This window comes from Phalacrocorax aristotelis, chromosome 6 (assembly GCF_949628215.1).
Source record: "Phalacrocorax aristotelis chromosome 6, bGulAri2.1, whole genome shotgun sequence".
Lineage (NCBI taxonomy): Eukaryota > Metazoa > Chordata > Aves > Suliformes > Phalacrocoracidae > Phalacrocorax > Phalacrocorax aristotelis.
This window is the reverse complement of record NC_134281.1, coordinates 52,367,742-52,387,828: the sequence shown is the minus strand read 5'-3', so window position 1 is coordinate 52,387,828 and position 20,087 is coordinate 52,367,742. Positions and strand designations below refer to the sequence as shown.

General features: G+C 38.9%; 1 protein-coding gene across 2 annotated transcripts in view; it reads left to right on the top strand.

Annotated features, from left to right (window-relative positions):
* The window catches only part of PIGK (phosphatidylinositol glycan anchor biosynthesis class K), a 71,949-nt gene extending 51,862 nt beyond the window's left edge, over positions 1 to 20,087 (top strand). For both annotated transcript variants that reach the window (XM_075097889.1, XM_075097890.1), the window contains one exon: positions 18,864 to 20,087. In XM_075097889.1, the coding sequence (XP_074953990.1) occupies positions 18,864 to 18,980 (117 nt within the window). In that variant the 3' untranslated portion in view covers positions 18,981 to 20,087. The remainder of the gene's footprint in view (positions 1 to 18,863) is intronic.

Sequence of the window (20,087 nt, the reverse complement as noted above, 5' to 3'; positions counted from 1 at the left end):
TTGTAAAATATTAAGCAGATAAATCAACATACTGTTAAAACAGGATGGTATTTCAGGAAACTAACTTCCAGCCCATAATGGCAATTGCACAATTTACTTAAAATGTGACATGGCTTACATTTGCACATTTACTTAAGAGTTCCTAGGTGTTTTCTCACGTAGGGAAATGCATGGGGGAGCGTTAGGTATAATTTCTAATTAAATGAGATTGAGTTTCCTTTTGGAGGACGTGTTAAGTTTGTTTTGTAGAGTTTTTAACTAGTGTGTTTCTGTAGCCTCACTGTGGAAGCCTTAGTGGAAAATGCCTTCTGTAATCTCAGGAGACTACTGGGAAGTCTTGCTAACCCTGTTGGGTAAATACGTCTCTCTATTCCAGACTCCAGTTGAGCAATTCCTGTGAGCACCATTAGCTTTGCTGAGTTTAGACTCAGAGGACGTTAGGGAGTTGCCACATCCAGTCTAGCTTGAGGGTATTGACTGCAGTCTACAACAAGGGAAATTAAATAAGAAATTTAAGAAAGAAGATGTGAGGGAGATCTCCAGAGTTATAGATGGACAGGCTGATGGTCATCAAAGATGACTGTAGAGTTTCAGTTCTATATTAAGTCTTGCAAGAAGGTCTTTGTTTCCATAATTTCAGTGTTTCTGTAATGAGTTTGCCCTCCCCCCCCCAGTAAAATCCTTTTGCTTTGAAGATTAGTTTTTATTCATTCTTGGGACCTCATTCTCATGTAGTAGAGGGGTGTTAGTTTATTGCATTTGTTGATGTTATTCCTGTTTCACGCTGATTTAATTGAGAGAGGTTTTCTTTAGCAGCATTTGGCAGAAACGGTTGAAACAGTATTAAGAAAATAGAACACACCATGTTGTATAGATTTTTTTTGAAGTATTTTTTGATTATCTATAACAACAATTTTAGCTCTCAGACTTAAATGTTTTCACAAACATTAAATTAAAGCGGTTTTATGTGGCTTACAATCTTTGTGAAACACTTGATATGAAAATTAACCCATCACATGCTGATAGAGTCTTGAAAGTATAAATTTAAAATTTAGGGATCACACTGGTGCCAGTCCCATCACCTCGTAGCTGCCCTATAGCACTTGTTACGTTTCAAGGGGGGCCCCTCACGCTCAGTCTATGTCTGTCCTGATGGTGGCATCTTGGTTCCTATTTGTTTTATAAAAAACATTAATGGTGTTCAGAACTTTGGTCAAGTATGCAAGGTCTTTAATAGCACAGCTGTAACGCAGACTTTGACCTTTTTTTTAATGCAGATAGTAATTTTGGTTTATGGATAATAATTTATTAAAAGTTTTGAAGTATTTTGATAAGCGATACTTGCATTTTACTGTGTCTTTACAGGCTAAGAGGTTCAAAAGCAACTTGTGACACTTAGATGTGTGGGCTTGGATGTGTAAAGTTTTAGACAGCTATTTTTACATTCTGTGAAAATCCATTTCTGTAGTTGTGTTTGAAAATAGCTTTAAAGCATAGCTTGGTTTTTAAAACTGGCCATCGTACTCAGCTAGATCATGTCAGAGATAAAATATGACCAGGTTTTGCTGCACCTGTTAGCACAGACAGGTCTCTTCAGGAATGCTTTTCTTTGTCAGAACTGAATTTTTTCAGGATGATTGAGAATTGGATATTTCATATCAAGGATTAGAAAGTGCTTTCACGTCAGAATTGTATTTTATTTTAACAAAATACATTATGTGGCTACCCAACAAAAAGCCTTGTGGCATGTCACCTTGTACTAGGACACCTGCCTGGTCAGGCTGACACTTGCAGTCTGAGCAATGTACTGAAGGCAGTGCTGTCCCCTTACCACTGCCAATTTGGAGTACATGGAGAAGAGCAGCCTTTTATGGCAGTGTTCGTGTCTGCCCGCTCCAGGCTACAGGTGAGAAAAGCTGTTTCTGATGCGTGTCATGGAAGTCTGTCAACATCCTCTTCCTCACCAGCTGACCTAACGTCCTTTTTGGGGCTCAGGCATTTTGACTATACTCATGTGCAGAATGAAACCCAAGCATGCTGTACAGCTTTTGCTGAATGAGCCTTTCTTCATCTAGGGCACTTGGTGTAGAGGGGTTAGAAATTAATGTGTTTTATTAAGGTTGGGTTTTTTTCCAATTCCTTTTCTTTTCTGTATCAAACATATGCTTGTGAATTGTGTAACCTGGAGGTGGTTTGCCTGCATTTTATAACTCTAATGGAAGTGATCTCAAGTGGAATCATGACTGGATGTTATCCAGCAAATAAGAACTCGCTTCTTTCCCTAAATTATATACAGTATGTGGATTTAATTTCTCTCACTGTTGCATGAATTAGAGATTATTTAAATTCTTTTGGCTTCCTTTAAATTGAATGCTACCTAGTAGAAAACTGTGCTCCAAAGGAACGAAACAAACTTTCTGTGAAAAGCTATTACTGCACAGTTTTGCCAACCACCAAACCAATATACCATAGAGCAGCAAAGATACTTCTGCTAACACTGTGTGCTACTTGGTGCGTATAGGTGTGTCATGGTGTGACAAGGTGCTTTGAAGTTCACTCCCTAATATTTCTTCTTATTAAGAGTGATTAAAAAAATTGTGAGTAGCAGAGTCTTGCTGTGTGTATGAGTCATGTAATGTATGCAGTGTGTACCTTTAAATATAGAGACTGCTTAATTATTTTGATAGTACTGTTTTCTATAAATAATAAATTAAGAATGGAATAGTCCAGTTTCTCTGGCTCACTCCAAGAAACCACCAAACACATTCTTGATTCGGTTGTAGCTAGTACAGATCTTTTACTGGCAAAACATTAAACAAGAAATGTTTTCAGGCATTTTTTCATCTAGTGAACTACTGCAGAGTCAGTGATTGTATTCGGCACCCTCATATGTAAGCTGGTAGTCCACACAAACAAGGAGGTTGTCTCTCTTCTTTTTCAGAAATCAAGTAGCACATTAGCCTAATGAAATCTCATAAGCAAAGTTGTAACATTCCCGAAATAAGGCATATTTCTGAGCGTAGCATGAAGTATTTTTGTAAAAGTTTTAAACTATAATTTCTTTGATTTGCTGCTGTTTTTCTCATCAGTGCTTTCTGATCACAGAAGACAATGATGTGGAGTTAGCATAAATTAGTGATGATCTGTTTTTACAGACAAGGCACAGCTGCTTTTGTTTTGTTATGTTTTTCATCTGAGCATGAGGGAAACCCTCTGGAAGCAGACACCTAGTAAAGCAGTCTCTTTTCTTCCATCTTCCCATTAAAGGACCACAGGGAAGGTTCTGCTTCCTTATCTCTTTGTTAAGTTGAAATACTAGATGCAAGCTTTTCTCTTAGTCTTCAAGACACAATAAAGATAAGTATCTTAGAATTATTTTTCTTTCAAATGCTGCCTCCCAAATCTTAAAAATTTAGCAGTAATTATGAGGAACTTGTTTCTGTAAGGATAGACTACCAAAACGTTCATGCAAGGGGAACTCTTCTTTTGTCTGCACACAACACTGCTCTGCAGAGCCAGAAAAGAAGCATGAGTTTTTTGTTGCTGACCAAGCATTACAGGAGAACTGAATGTAGTATTAAATTCTTCCAATTATAACTGGATACAATGGATTGAATAACTAAATTCATTGGAAGGCATCTTGCACAAGGAACCTGAACAGTCAGTTGTGGGGTTCTGATTTTTAACTGTTTCCTACTAGAAATACCACACCAGATGTTTTCTGTAAGCCAAGGTGGGGAAACTTTGCTCTGGGCTGTTCTGCCTGCCCAGAGATACTGGAGTTGGGGGATGGTAGCATTTTCTTGCCAGAAATGTTGCATGCGTGGTCCATCTTTTCTCCCGTTTATGCATTAAAACATGTAACTTTATCTCCTTCCTTGCATTTTTTCAAAATGAAACCAAAGTATATTTTGAAAATAATAAAAGAATAATATTTTTTTCCCTATTACACAAGTCTGTTAAGAACAGTTAGTTGAGCAGGTACCAAAATATTCTGTTTGATGCCATGTACATTATTAGCTTGTCTGGACATCGGTAGGGCCCAGTCTCTGCTGTCATGTCTTGGAATGTGAATTCATAATTTCTTCATAGAAGTGGCACCCAGCAAGGTGACAGTAACCCCTAGACCATGGTCTCCCTCAAAGATAGTCATGTCTTCAGGGAGATGCAGTAGCAGAAATGGATGCAACTGGTGCAATGTTTTCAAAATAACCGTTTTGGGCTGTACAGATCCTGCAGGTTGGACAAAGGAGTATAGCACCGAACCGTTCAGTTTTCTGAGGTTGCGTCTTTTTTTTTTTCCCTCTGTCCCTGACCTATGAAAACCCTTACATTTAGAGATTGGCATTGTATCTTCAGTCATCTTTGGCACAGGGTGGGAGGTCAGTTTGACCCACAGCTTGGAGTAGTTTACCTAGGGGCTGTCCCTCAAGTGGCCACGCTCTGCGCTCCCCTGTTCCTGTTAGAGTCCTGTGCTCATTACACAGCAGTGAGCTGAAAGCTACTGCTTAGAAGAAGAAAAAAAAAAAAAAAGGGGCATTTTTCAACCTGGCTGGGTATTTGACTACTACAGAATTTCTAAAGCCAACTAGAATAAATAGTATCAGCCAAAATTGATAAGGTGTATGCATATTCCCTGCAAATTTTTGTTTATATTTCTCATGAGCAGGTGAGAGTGAAAATAACTGTTACTCTGGAAAGTTGAAATGGAAGTAGATTTAATGCCTTTGTGCATATCATGGGAGTGCTCAGTTTGCCCTTGAGAATACTGGTAATATGAGGCATTATATGTGAATGTAGCATCATCCATTTCATGCATTATGAGACATCAGTTTCATACCCACCGGCATATAGAATTGTCAGACGTACTATTAAAAAACGATATTAAAGGATACCCCAACTCTAATGTAGCTATAATTGTTAGAGGTGCGACACTGGATTTGCAGCTTCTTTAAGAAGTAATTCCTGTAATAGTTTCTTTTTAATAACCACTATCTAAGATGTAAAATGAAGGAAGAGGTTCAGGAAGTGACTGTAACATATCAGGCTTTATAGAGTGCTATAGATCTTTGTGGTTCACTCATCTGAACTTCAAATAACTGCATTTGAAGGATCGGTAGTAGCTCTATAACCATGAACTCTAAACACTGTTACATTTCTTATATGAAAAATATTGTTTATGCTTTTTTTTTTTAGCTGAATCAGCCATGTGTTTGACGACCCTGTACGCGCAAACCTATCAAAAAGTACTACTTATCTTTCTATATCTTTATTTTGGCTTTGGACTTGATTGTGCCATGATCCCCTTTTGTTATGCTTTACAACCTGCTCGCAACTGTGATTTTAAGACTGTCGTTACTGTTTCTCTTGTGCTGTAGCTATGCTCAGAGCATGCTTACAGCTTAAAGTAAACTTCACACAGCATGTTGGCAAAAAGCAAAACAAGGTTAACAGTGAGAGATTCTGATTTGTAGACTGAGGCCGTAAAGGATGGTTCTGTTAATCTCTTCTGACTTTCTGCCCAGAGGATGTAGATACTTTGTTTATACTCTCCCTTCTTTGTGGCTATACTGAAATCAGAAAGAATGACTAGAAAACGGAGTGAGTAGAGGCTGGTAGATGTTTAATCAAAATACTGTAATTATGGGGGGAATATAAATGAGGAGGACAATTACAGCATGTTAGTACATGTGCATGATTACAGAAAGTATGCACGATATTGCAGCTGCTATTGAAGAAGCAACACGTGCGTGTCCCAGGGGTCTCAGTTGCTAACGTCCTGTGAATTGTTGCACAGTGCTATACATAAAATATGAATAGCTGTCTTGCTTTGTTTTGGGCAGCTGATCATAGAATCATTAAGGTTGGTAAATACCTCTAGGATCAAGTCCAATCGTCAGCCCAACACCACCGTGCCTCCTAAACCATGTCCTGAAGTGCCACAACTACACACCTTTTAAATACCTCCAGGGATGGTGACTCCACCACCTCTCTGGGCAGCCAGTTCCAGTGCCTGACCACTCTTCCAGTAAAGAAAATTTTCCTAATATCCAGTCTAAACCTCCCGTGCTGCTAGAACCGCTGCTGTTGCTGCAAATGTAAGGAGGTTATTTTTAAGTGAGTTCTGTGATTTCAGACCCTTTTGCTCTCCTTTAGGCTCATAATAAGCTTGGCCAATGTCAGAGCATTTTTGCTAAAATTCTCTCTCCAGCCATTTTCATCTCAACATAGTAGTCCTCTATTAGGCATATAATTAACTTTTTTTGTGACAGACTGGTCTGCATTCATTTGCATTTGTCATTTATAAGCCTGGATTCTTAGGTGTTCTGAGTCTTTTTGGGTTTGTCTGCACTGGGTCCCATTTATTTGCTGTTCCTTCAAATATTGGAAAAGTGAATACTATTTAGGTCACTGTGGTGAGTTGTCTCCAGTGGGGATAACTGAATAGGTTTTCAGTGCCTAATAGTATGCAAATAATACACCTCTGCCTCTCCTGGGAATAGACTAAATATATGCACAAGCTTTCCGTGACCTTAATAGGTTTGTAGGCATCATAATACACCATGTGCTGCTGTAGCGTAGTATCTGATGTACAAATATTTCAACTGTGGTGGAGGGCAAAGAAATGTGTGAAATAACTGTGAATTTAGTATGTGATCCACACACCTTACTGTGTAGGGGAGCGTATACCAGTGATACAGCTGATTTACTTTTGTAACCTAAGCAGTAGGTTTTAATAATAGTCACCATTAATAAAACAGAAGATGCTTAATGTCTTACACTTAGAATTCGCTAATTCATTACTTTGGTAGAGCATCTTCATGCACAAAATAAGATTAAACTGAAAAACATACAGTAAAATGAGAAATAAGTTACTCTATTAGACTGGTTTATGTTTATGCTGTTTCACATGTAAATTATCTTTTAAAAATTTTGCTTCTTTTTAGTTTATTTTTGTTACAGGTTCTAGAGCAATTCAGGAAACAGATGCTGCATTTAAAAAAAAGCTTTGCTTTAGTGAAGCTTTCTGTGCAAGGGAATGCATTCTTCTTAAAACTTCATTTTACTTAAATTAACTTGTATTTCCACTGAGGATGGCTTATATTAAGCACAAAGGGAGGCTTAGCGGTTTAGACTTCCATCAAATAAACTGCATAACTAAAAAGAGAAGATGCCAAGCCTCACACTCTTGTACTTGAAAGTGTTGTGTTCTCTCTCCTGGGAACTTGAGATTAGAGAAATTATAAAGGCTTTGCATAAAAACAGGGAGTTAGAATTAATTTTTGCTTAAGCAGGGAAGTGTCAAAAGCCTATTATGGTAATTTTTCAATTTTGTCTTAACTGTTCACACATTTTAAAATAGTTGTACAATTGAGTGGAGGCATAGTTGATGTGTTGTGGTTTCTTTTTTTTCCTTGGGCCATCATAAAACATAGTTTAGGTTCACTTAGGCTTGGAAGAAGTAGGTGTGCTAATTAAGTAGATGAAAATTTTCATATCATAGTGAGAAAATTTGCCTAATGGATTGGAATGGTATTCTAAGAATGGTTCCCCTATGCTTAATTACATCCAAGTACCAAATATCAATATTACATGAAGACAATTAAACTACAAAAACCTTAGTGAGAAAGCATAATGCCTAGTAGTAGAATTTTGGGGTTGTAGAGGCTATCATCTTCATTATTATTATCATAACCAGCATCAGTAAAAGTCTACCTAAAAAACAAAGGGTACGTAATAACTTTATTCATTGGCTTTTAGTGTAAATTAAAAGCTGAAGATATCATGGAATGAAGAGCTACTACTACATTTATTTTGTTAATCTTTATTGAATTAAAAAATTATAAATCTTTTCCATATCATAACAGCCTATGAAGTACGCGGGTAGTAGTTTAAAAAATTATGCTTGACTTAAAACAAGTTTTAGAGGACTTCCCAAATTAAAGGAAAATTGATTTAGCAAAACCTTTTAATGGTAAATTGAATCATTTTTTCTTTTACTAAATACAGGATTTAACAGAAGATATATAGTTCCAGAGTTGTTTTAATTTTGGTGATCAGTTTTGCTGTTTCATAGGAGTTGTCTTTGGTGTAACAAGATTTGCATTTGGAATGAGATACTGGCAAATGTGAAAGTAAGCGATACTCCTAAGTGGTCAGTGATTCGCAAGACTTCTGCTTTTACATGCAGAGAAGGGCCTCTTTGCTACCTTTCAGCTAATTTTTCTGCAGAAGCCTCTTTCGGCTATGAAACAGCTGCCTTTGGCATCCGCAAACTAAGCCCAGCTTGTTCAGAACGTTTGTGGCTTTGCCTGCAGTAGAAACTCGTGAAAAGACAGAGATCTGCTATGTTACAGGGATGAGGCGTATTCTGCTTTATTGCTTTTCCTGACACTGCCGTGCGGCTTGGGTCAAGACCCACTTTCAGTTTCTCTTAACTTGGACCTTAGAGAGGTCTGATTCTTCCTTAGCTCTTCTCTCCCCAAAAGCTGTGAACAGGAACTACCCAACTCTAAGTACAATGTGGTGCAGTTTTTGTGAGATGAGACCTAGAGAGGAGGGTCAGCATCCTTTCTGGCTGACAAATTAGTTCTCCAGTTTACAAGTTTGGTGTTTTGTATTTGTGTCCCTGGGATAATAACACAAAGAATAAGAAAGCCAAGTGTGTACATGGATGTGTGTGCGGAGTGGAGGGAAAGGAGGGGATGCTGTTAGATCCTTAGGCAAAAGGCAAAGTATTTCTGGTTTTTATTCCGTAGCTTATTGCTTAACACTGCACTGGGCATAGAAATGACATCTGTGTATACATACTCTGTGTGCATCTGTAACCACATGTGTAATTTGAGTGCAAGATTAAATTCTTGACTTAGTTTGTGTTACGTGCCACTAAATACATGCAGGAACAGGACCTTTCTATATAAAGCAGATTCCCAAAGTATGTTACAGTAGGTTGTCCAAGATGCAAGATTTAATTCCGTTTTCTGGTGTCAGTTCAGTGTTCTGTAACATTTTCATTTCTCACATGACCTTGTACAGTTTTTATTAATCATTACTTTTTTATTGCTTACACATGAAAGCTTCTCTGATAGACAGTGTTTATTTAAATGGTATTTCAGTAAGTAGTAAAATGAGCAGTAACAGTTTTGCCAGGTTTTTTTCTTCTACCTACTATATTTCTTCTGGGCTTATGCAGCATAAAAAGTAGCTGTTACCAATAAGCTCAGATTGATAAGGAAAAAAATATAAATGTTATCAATCTTAGCTTGACATATTTTGCAGTGCTGTGGTGGCAGATACCTTTCTGAACACTTTTCTCCAAGTGAAGGCACTGTTGGCTCCAAATATATTCACACATTTATCCCACTTTACCGTGTAAACTTAGTGAGGTGTTATTGGTGATTTTTTTTTTTTTTTAAAGTTAATTATATTTTGTTTACCTTCAGTAGCGTGCCGTGAGGAGCACGGCAGTGTAACGCACAAGCTCCTGACAGGACTGATGAATGGCCAGAGATAGAGATATTGGCAGGCTGCTCTGTAGTGCTCTGTCTAGAATTGTTCTCCTAAATAATTCAGAGGGTTGAAGTTTGATGAAATCATTTCCATTTGAGGAAGGAATGGAAGGGGTAAATGAATGAAGACTCCAGGAATGGAGCGGTTGTGTTCATATGGTTGGACAGCAAGACAGCATCCCGCATCGTCGTTCCTGTCCGGATTCTTTGCGTGAGGTTGTGATTCAGCTTTGTGCGGGCGATTACTGCTGTGGTGACTGGCTTTCTTTCCCGGTGTGTGGCACCCTGCCATGGCCAGCGCTCTCCTCCCCTCAGCCTCCCCCCAGGGTGAGAGTCCCCGCACACTGACAGCTGTCTCCTCTGGCTCGGTGTGCTTGGAGAAGCCCATCTCCAGTGGTGAGGCTCTGTGAATCAGCGAGCAAGCGTGTATTTTCAGGAGCGAGTGCTTAACACGAAAGACCATCTACAAATACATGGCTGGCAAACAGAACAGATGATGAGTAGTACTTACAGGGGACTGAGTGACAACATGACATCGGTAGGGCAGTAACCTGTGGTTAGTTTAGATGGTAGGCAGGAAAGGTGCAACTGGTTTGCCACTAGATAAGACCATCTGTGGTTTAATTTTTTTTTTTTTTAAAGACTTACCCTTTTGGAAAGGTGTTGATCCTCTCTGTACATGTTACATGTGGTATGCTGCAGGGGGTGTGTATTTTTGGCTACACTCGTTCATTCTTCCAGAAGGATGGTCTTTGTTGAGCCCTATGTAGCATTCACCTGATGAACCTGGTGTCATGCGAATGTCATGTGGGAAGAGTGAATATTTATGACACCATAAACCTGCCATTCTTTCTTAATGGCAGCTGCCTACAAAAACTGTTTGCCGGAATGGATCTGTTCTCTGGGACTCCTTGTTCTTTGACATACCAAGCGTAACAGAAATGGCTTTCTGGTGGAGGTGTAATTATGTGCAACCACTAAATAAGTGTCTGTATTACGGCTGTGTCCACGTTTTATGATTTGTTTTCAAGGTTGTATAGCAGCTAGAGTAGCCGAAAGTATTAGGTTGATATTTCAGAATAGTTCTTTTTCCTCTTCCTTTTCCCCACTCAAATAGAGAGTATGTACAACACAGACTTGGGTGAGAATAATTGTCTAGCATAGGAGTGCAAAACTACTGAATACAACAATTGGCTTTAAAAGCTGGGTGGTGGTGGTGAACAAACCAATCCATCACCAGCTGTAATTCATTGGTTTCTGACCAAAAATGGAAATGTTTTGCAATAAAAATAAAGCCGTATTTGATCTTGCTCATATAAATGTGCAGGAAACTTTTGCCTCAGCCCTGCTTCTCCCTCCATCCATTTTTTCATGTCTGCCTCTTAAATATAATGCTGTTTTGAGTTGTTCAAGCTGGAGCTAGAAAATGTGGAGCTCTCCCGCACACACGTATAATGTAGCACACAGCTTAGGGCAAAGGAGAACCTTTTAAATTATAGTTGTAGATATTTAAAAACTAAGCAGTAAAAACTACAGGAATAACGAATATTTATTTGGATTCCAGTTTCTTAAAAAGTAGCTGTTGAGATATTTGATTAGATCTTGTACTCAGTGTAGCATATTGAGTACAAGATTTAATGTTGTCTAACATCTGTTGTTAATAGAGCCTGTCACCTGGAAATAAATGAATAGATACTCATGGGATATCCAGAAAAAAATGTGTGGTTAGAAGTGTCACTACTACTTTGAAAGGAATAGCGTAATAATTTATGAACATTGTGGTTTCTCCATATAAACAGAAACAACTTCATTTGAATTTGAATGATCAAAATTATACTTCATAATAGAAGTTCTAAGGCATACAATTAATTTTATGAGATTAAGACAAAAGACCTGCCTCAGAGGATATTAACTTAAAAATATTTGAATGGAACTCACCTTGTGGTCCAGAGGGACGCTATGGGAAATCCAAGTTAGATTTCCAAGGAGGAAGCAGGAATGCTGTGCCCCTTGGAAAGGTTGGGCTGGGTGAGGCTGGTAGTTGAAGTAATCATCCCAGACTGAAACAGGGAGGAGCCCATGGATGCACGTACGGCCTTGTCTCTGCAGAGCTGAGAGGTTGGGGCTGGTTCCGCTCCCACTGGCAACGCGACATTGAGTTTGTATGAACAAGATCTGCACCGTAGAAGACATTGAGGTAATCTTTGCCCAGGGGAAAGTGAGCAGTGCATGCTGCTTGGAAAAACAGTGCTCTAAGAACAGCTTGGCCCTATTTACGCACTCGTATTTTTGTGAATATAAAGTATCTTTGTCCCACTAGCAGCCTCTACACACCCTTTTCACCTCCTTTGTTCTTTGCAGCTGCTGTTTCTGTCTGCTTAACCCAAGGTTTCAGTAGCAGTGAGTTGCTTTTATATCTGATATTTTTTAGAGGTCCTCTCCACAGAGGTCTGGCTCGCTAGTGCGTGGTGGCAGTGTTTTTTGCCCCCTTCCAGTGTAAGGACCTTGAGAAGTTTTATCGTTCCGTTTGTGGCATGGCACTGTGCACTGAATGCCTTTAGTCTTGTTTTTGCCAATAATCTTCCTCTTGTTTAAATTAATTAAATATAAACATATTAAAAGAGAAGGATGCTTCTCAAAGTAGCGGTGTCCAAGTTTTGCATACCCAGTCTACTTAATTAAGCTGCTCATCCTCTGTTTTTGCATGCTTCATTTGGCATGAAGCTTTGTGTTTGCTAAATGTAACTCATGTATTTGCTGTGGACTTAGGTGTCCTTTTATGGAAAGTCATGATTGTGGCTTCATGTAAGAGTATGAATATGATTAAAATATAAAAAAAACATTTGCTTAGTGTACCTTAAATAGATGTCGCTGGGGTTTTTTTTCTAAATACAACTTTATATTGTGACTTTTTTCATCTCCACCAAACGTGAGTTCCATAATGTAACACACTGGTAGCTGAGCAGGTGAGGGCTCAGCCCTCGTACCTCAGCCGAGGTAAGAGCTCTGCTGTGCCAGTCTATCGAAGAGAGGTATGGATGGTTGCTGCTGCCAGTGCAGAGCTGTGTGTGTTAGCTTTGGATGTGGCAAACCACGCGCCTGGGTTTGGTGGCCCCCTAGTACAATCCCTATTGTGTTTGCCAGGTGGGCATGATTCATCTGAGCGCTGCCTTCTCTGGGAATTAAACTGCACTGGGTCCCAGGTGCTGGGAAAGCTCCCTTTGATTAGAAGAAGTATATTATGTATTGTGTCGCAGGTTGGAAGATTAATGAATAATTGTTAAACCACTAAATGCACTTTAAAGTGCTATGTAATGCTGAGAGATAACACTGAAAGTAGAGAATAATAAGTAGAAGTTCATTTCTAAAAAGCCCTTATAGATTACATATTTTAGAAGGAACTGAAAAATTAAAGCTATTGTAACAGTGTTGTAGTTTTTAGTACAGTGTTTATATATTTTTTGAAGTAAATATTTAAAATGCAGTTGTTGGCAGTGATATGTTAATCTAGTTTAAACTGGGGTTCTTTCCTGTATCCTTCGTGAGTTTTTGTTCTTGATGGGTGAACTTTCTTCATTATTTTATTAATATTGGAGATACGAGTAATCATGGCACCGTGGTTAATAAATACAAACTGGGAGATTAGGCGAAAGTGCTTTAAATTGTTTGGCAGATTAACAGGCACCGTTTCTGTTGGAGTTCTCTTATGACTTTAATTTTGCTGTGGGCACAAAAGAGGATTAAACTATTACTAGATGGCTGGAATTATTTGATTTCCCCCAGCCCCCTGCGAGGACCCCAAATCCAGACTGCACCTGACAAGTTAGAAGTGCGTACTTCTGCTAAAAGCTTTGAGGACATACTTTATGCTGTGATTTGCTTGTGATACATATAAATGAATTCTGAAATTAAACTTTGTTGTGTGCTTTGTCATAAGATTTGAGAGGATTACCCAGTTTGAAATTCTGAATTGCAAGTCAACCTGAATTGTTATGGAGTGCCTCTAGGAAATATATAACGTGCTGTTGGCACAGTGCACTGCATAGCAGAATTCGGCTTTTCCAAGGAGTTTCCTCGTCCTTCAGTTTGAGATCAGTACATTTTTTTCTGAGGTGAGGAGGCAGGTTGTTTGAGTTTTGGATCTGAGGTTGGCCTTGGATTTCAAAGGCCTGTTTTTGAAATGTGGGTCTTTTTTAGATTTCACTACTGGTCTTTAACACAGACCCTAATATAAAATTAGGTATCTTGAGAAACAAGAAAGAAAACCTTTAGTATTGCAATGCAAGAAATAGAAATGTTCATTTAAATGGAAAACAACCAATAAGAAAATGTGGAAATTTACACCCCAAAATACATAAAATTCACCCCAATGATCTAATAACGACAGCGAGCACCGCACAGAGAAGCAGCAAGCATGCTTCACTTCCCTGCGAGTGCTTGCTGGCCCCCAAGACTAGTAGAGGTAGGAGACTCCACAGAGGGGCGTGCACAGGATTTCCCCCCAGCGCTGTGGCTGCTGCTGTCTGCCAGGAAGCCTCAGGACCCTGGGTGATATTTTATACCACGTGTGCTGCAATAAATAGGCCAAAACTGGGTCTAGGGCACTCTGCACTGAAACTCCAGAGAGAATCAAGCAGGGATTGATTTGAAATACGATAGCTGCCACTTTAATGGGCTCATTGGTACACAGCACTTCTAACGTTTTATTTTTGTGCAATGGATATTTTGCACTTGTAGTACAAACACACCATCTGCCTCAGGTTGGGGAGAGCATCCCCCACAGCAAGGATGATGTGCACATTCATTTTTCAGGTTTTGCCCACTTTCTTAAAGCCCTGTTTGGAATAAGATGCTGGAGGAGACTGAAGAATTTGCGTATCCCTTTTCCATTTGGGAATTACTACATTCCTGACTATAATACTGTGTGCTTTGCTTCCTCTACTGCTGCCATCCCAGTGCGGATTCTGAGTTTAACCCAAAGCTTCCTGTACCAATATTTTTGTCCTTATTGAGGACACTAAAGCAAAGGGAGTTCTGCTGGAAGAGTGGATTGGAAGAGTAGGGTTGGATTATAATGATACTTAATACAGTGTTTTCCATGTGAAATGTTAATACATGATGTTTTAAATAATCTGTTCTGATGTGACATTTTAAAATTAAACCATTCTTAATCTAATTACCACTTCAGCTTTCATACTTTTTAAATTATTTTTTTGCATAAAACTAACTTTAATTGGAGTAATGAGTATAGCATGTTTTATGAAACACCTTCACTGAAAGTCTTGGATACTTTCCATTCGGGTCCCTACAGACTCATCCAGTTCGAAAATACACTGTTTTATCCTCTCCTTAATTACAGTACTTGGAGCAACTCTCTGTTAACTGTTTTTAAGTTCCACCGGATAATGAGTCTACCAGAACTAGCAACTGTACAACAGAAAACTGTTCACAGGAGGAAGCTTGCTGTTGCTTAGCTACCTGTCTTATAAATTTGGAATCTAGCCCTTAAGCTGCTAAATGGATTTGTTCGTGACACATTGTACCATTTTATATGTGCATTTCACCTATGTGTTACTGCTATAATTGTAGGGGTAAAGAGGGTGTTTATAATGGGGTTGTATTGTCGCGTGGGTCACAAAACCTAAACACGTCCATTGCATAAGCAGTACCTGGCACCCGGAGTTCTTGGGGAGGTACTGCAGCAGTGGAACTGAGAATAACTTGAGCCAAAAGTGCTACTGCCTCTGCTCCGCCAGATCAGTCCCAACTATCAGAAAGTTATGCGGAATTTGTAAGTACTGCAGCCCATCTGTAGTCTTTTAATAGTACCCATTCTCGCATCAAATTAGGCATAATAAAGATACATAATTAATTGCAAATTAAAATACTGCAACACTTAACATTTTTTTTGTCCATTTAGCGTTTTCTCACAAGTGAGAAAATTGCCTGACTTTCACAGAAATTTGCTGGAATAAGACCCTGAACTAGGCAATGTTCACAGGATAAATACTGAATTTTTTTTTTTAGGAGTCTGGGAGAAACTTAGTATTCGCTAATGATTTCTGATCAGTCTTAAAACTGGTAGAAAGAGACAGTTTATCTAGGGGTTGCTTATGGCCACAGAACTGGTATAAGCAGAGAAAGAAATCCTGTCTTTTCTAAACCTTTTTTGCGATATGTGGATCTGAAAAGGGAACTTTTCATTTGCTATTGAGGTGCTTCTTTCTTACTTTAGTAGTTTTTCCCATTAGGACATTAGGAGAGAACTCTGTGACTCTTCCCCACCTGCCTGCACAAAATAGTCAAAGCAGCTTCTGCAGCCATACGGCTGAGGCTCATGTGTTTCATAGAAGGGCGTCCCGCCTCGGCCTCTGGCTTCATTATGCAAGGCTGCTGGCGAGCTGTGGCAGCTCGGAGTGATGCCGCGCTTCCTCGCTGACATGGGTACGCAGGCAGCGCTTGTGGTAGTGACACAGCTGTGCCACGGGGAGAGACTTGTTTGGTCTGCTCTTATGACAGCGCTGGCCGAAAGCTCTCTGCCAGCCTATGTTACAAGTACAATTCACTGGCATAATTTATGGAAGCAGCAACTCCATCTTACACGTAGATGGGTTTGATTCACAGGTGCGAAATGCAGCTTTTTGTAAAGGAGCTTCAGTGCTGTTCACTGCTTAGCTGAGGTCCCCAGCTGGACAAAGACTTGTTATTGAAGTTTTCTGTGTTATATCTGTTATGATTTCAGGAGGACGAACTTGTCAATTCGAAAGCTAATTACATTTTTAATTCAATGATGAACTGTCTATGATCAAGTTAATGTAAAGAAAATTACATATTTCAGCTCTTTTGTAGGTTTAAACATGAATCTGTGTAATCCTGTTTTAGGTATTCATGAGGTTTTGATGTCTGAATGCCCCTGGTGGAAGATACTGGCATATTTCAGTATAATTTTGTGCTCAATTAACCTCACTATTGACTTACAGATGTACAATAGAGTTGCATCTCTTTGCCCTTTTATTGAGGTCTAATATTTATGTGTAGTTTTCAGTTTCTGGGACTGTAAATCTTTCTCATTAAGATAATTTATTTTTACGATTACTAAGTACGTAGCTCTTGTATAGCCTCATATGGTTTTTTTTTTTTTTGTTGTGCTTTCATGTTTTTAATCCTTCATATTTTAACATTGCATCCCATGGCTGTAGACTGACTGCACGTATGTCCTTGATTTCCTAGCAAGGAGCCATTGCTGCATCGGCCTCCGTTTGCTTGCAGAATTCCATGGAGGTTTCAGTACATCGCATGACAAAATGTAAAACCATACTCATAGATCACCTTATAAATATTTATTCATATAAATTCTTTAAAGAAATTAAATTACTTGTTCTATACAAAATAGGAGAGGGAGGCTTTTAGTGTCACTGACTGCAAATTGAAGTCATTTGTCTAGAAGGGTCAGGTGCCACTTTGTGGTAAGGAATTTGTCTGAGATCCAAGAAGGGAAAGATTGATAGTACAAAGAGATTGATGAAACGGTCACTGCAATATGCATACGAAGGTAGGGGTTAATTAGGAGGATTTCAACAAGAAAGTTCCTTTGTGTGGAGAAGTGTCGTGTGCTGTTACTTTCAGAAGCGAGGTGTGCTGGCAGCCTTTTTGAACACGCAGAGTTGATTTTCTGAGATGTTTATACGGAGATGTGTGGTTGCGAGTGTCAGCGAGGTGGCAGATTACGAACGGCACGTACACTGCAGCTGGTGGGAGCTTCCTAGGAAATGGAGTAGTTTGCATATATAGACACCATCTCTGCTCGTATCTTTGGTTGTGTTGCTGTTGATGTGAATTATGCTGGTTCTGTGATTCCTGTACCAGAGTAAAATCGTTAATATTTCAGAGTGCCAGGTTCTTTGGGTATCTCAGGCAACGTGGCTATCTGTTACACTTTTTAATTACAAGCATGGTACTTAGAGAAAAATCCTAAAGCTGAAACTATGTGGCTTAGAAAATGGGAGCCTCAACAAACATTGTCTTCATGTTGATAGGAAAGCTGTTTTGAAAGAACAGACGCTGCAAACTGTTCCTTATTGCATTAAAGTTCACCAGCCACCTGGTACATTTAGTGGAAAATGACAAGCTTCCGTATGCAGATTCATGCAGAAATGGAAACCGTACCCTCTTTTGTAATAGTTACTCACGTGGCAGAAAGAGAATTTTAAATTTTACTTAAATGCAACAAACCCAAAACGCTCTGTGCCCCTTGTGTCTCGCTCTATACAAGGACAAAATAGTGCAAATCTTTCAGCAAGGCAGGAATAAAAAGCTCAGCAAGCACTTCAGTATTTATTATTGTAATAGTAAATCATCTCTGTCTGCCTAGAAGATCTGTAAAACATACCTGCTGAGGGCAAGAGTAGGCACAGGCATGAGGGACTGAGTTATACTTCTAAATACTGTAATTCTGATACTTTTTGTTATGATGTTCTTAAAAATTTTACATTCATATAGCGTCACCTTATTCTTAGCCTCCGAGACAGATCTCGGGGCACGTGGCAGCTCTTACCTTCTACAATCCATTTCTCACTGAATATGGAGTATCTGAAATGTTTTTAAATATGAGGAGGAAGAGGACAGACAAGTTTTATCTTGTCTTCTGCTACGTGTGAGATAGAAAAGGCCTTAACAAATTGCAGTGTATTGCTTTTTACTGAAGATGGAAAAAATTGTTGAAGGGACAGGTATTTGAATTGCAGAATATATTTCTACATTAAGGAAAGGCAGTTAGACTCAATGAGGCCCCTGGGAAATGTGATTGACACTAAAAACAATCCTATCTTGTTTTATGATGTTCCTGTAATAATGAATCTTAGCTTCTTATGTGGTTAGGTATCTGTTTATTCACATAATTCTGAGTACAAAAGGAGCGGTAGAAAACATTCTAGGTAGTGGAAAATCAACAGTGTCTTTTCTCTTCCACATTTTCACTTGTAGGAACTGTTTTTCATACTCACAGCATTTTTCTCTTGTATTAATATGAGACCAGATATGAGAAGTTCTGTCCAAACAAATGACTTTGAGCATGTCCCACCACACTGATATGCACCGTCAAAGTGGTGCCTCAGGCACAGTTGTAGTGACCTTTTTGTGGTACTTAACCTCCCTGCTTGAGTGCCCGCTCACCTCCCATCAGCCTTTCCACCACATCAGGAAGGAAGATGCTTCTTTATGAAGAAATACAAATTATTGGTATGTTTCTCTACTGCAAGGGTTTGGGTGGGGTGTTTTTGTACTTGATAAACACAGTGCCTGTTTAATGTGAGAACTAAGTGCGACTTCTTTGTTTTTCTTTGCTCTTTTTTTCAGAAACCAAAACAAAAGGACTGGCATCCTCCTGGAGGATTCATTTTAGGACTCTGGGCATTGATCATCATGGTTTTCTTCAAAACATACGGAATCAAACACATGAAACACATCTTCTGAATTCGAGCAAGCAAGATGACTGCACTGACACCTCCCGTGGACTCATCGGTGCATCTGGGTGCTCTGTATGTGTATTAGGGTTGCAGTGAAAACCAGGGTTGAGATCTCGCTTCTAAAGGTTCTTTGGAAGTCATCTCTTCTGGGCCTTTTTCTGAAAAGAGTCTAACAAATGGTTTTAGTGTCAGGCTTTTATTTATTTTGTCTTGTTTTAAACATGTTTTAATGCTTTTCTGAGCAATTTTTCTTTCTGGTTAAATTTAAAAAAGAGGAGGGACCTAAACACAGTAACAGAATTTCTGAGGTTGATTGTGAATTGTAAATGGGCAAATTCTTTCCCCCGTGTTTCAAAGTAAATCTTAGAAGTAGTCAGCCTATCGCTAAAGAACTAGAGGTTGTGCAGGATGGTATTTAAGATGCCATTTTATCAAGAAAAACTTAAACCACTTTGCAGTCTTTGGCATGACATATTGAAAGTTTTCTTCACAAAAATAAAAATACTCTAGATTTTCTTGTTTTTTTTCTTATTCCTTTTTCTTCCCTGTTAAATACAAGCCTTGGATCGGTCCTTTCACCTTAGGCAGTTTTGAGTCTAGGATTCTATGAGTTGGTAAAAGTGAAACAAAAATATATGATGACCTCACTGAATCTACGTGAAAAAAATGCCAAAAAAGTGAAACTACGACTTCACCGTGTCCATTAGGAACCCTTTTTAGGTGCTGTATTTTCACTCCCTACAATATGGAGTCGAGTGCTTTCAGAACTGTCAGTGCACTGGATTTTTGCTCAGAAGAAAATTGACTTTGGCATCAGGATGAAAAATGTTATAAATTGTACTGTTGCGTTCTGTAGTTTTTGAGCCCTTGGAAAATGAGCTTTATCACCTAGGTTTTTGTAAATTCTGTTTTGGCATGTTGATTTATTCTTTTTGGACATTTACTGATGAATGTATGCCAACGGGGTTTTGTCTGTATAACACACCAATGTTAGTGAAGAGAAGAGCAAATTTGTGCATGTATAGAAACAAGTGTGTCAGCAATGAGGAGCTTTCTGCAGTGTGCTTGTGGAACCTGATCTCTAGCTTAATCATAATAAAGCTTACATGATGCA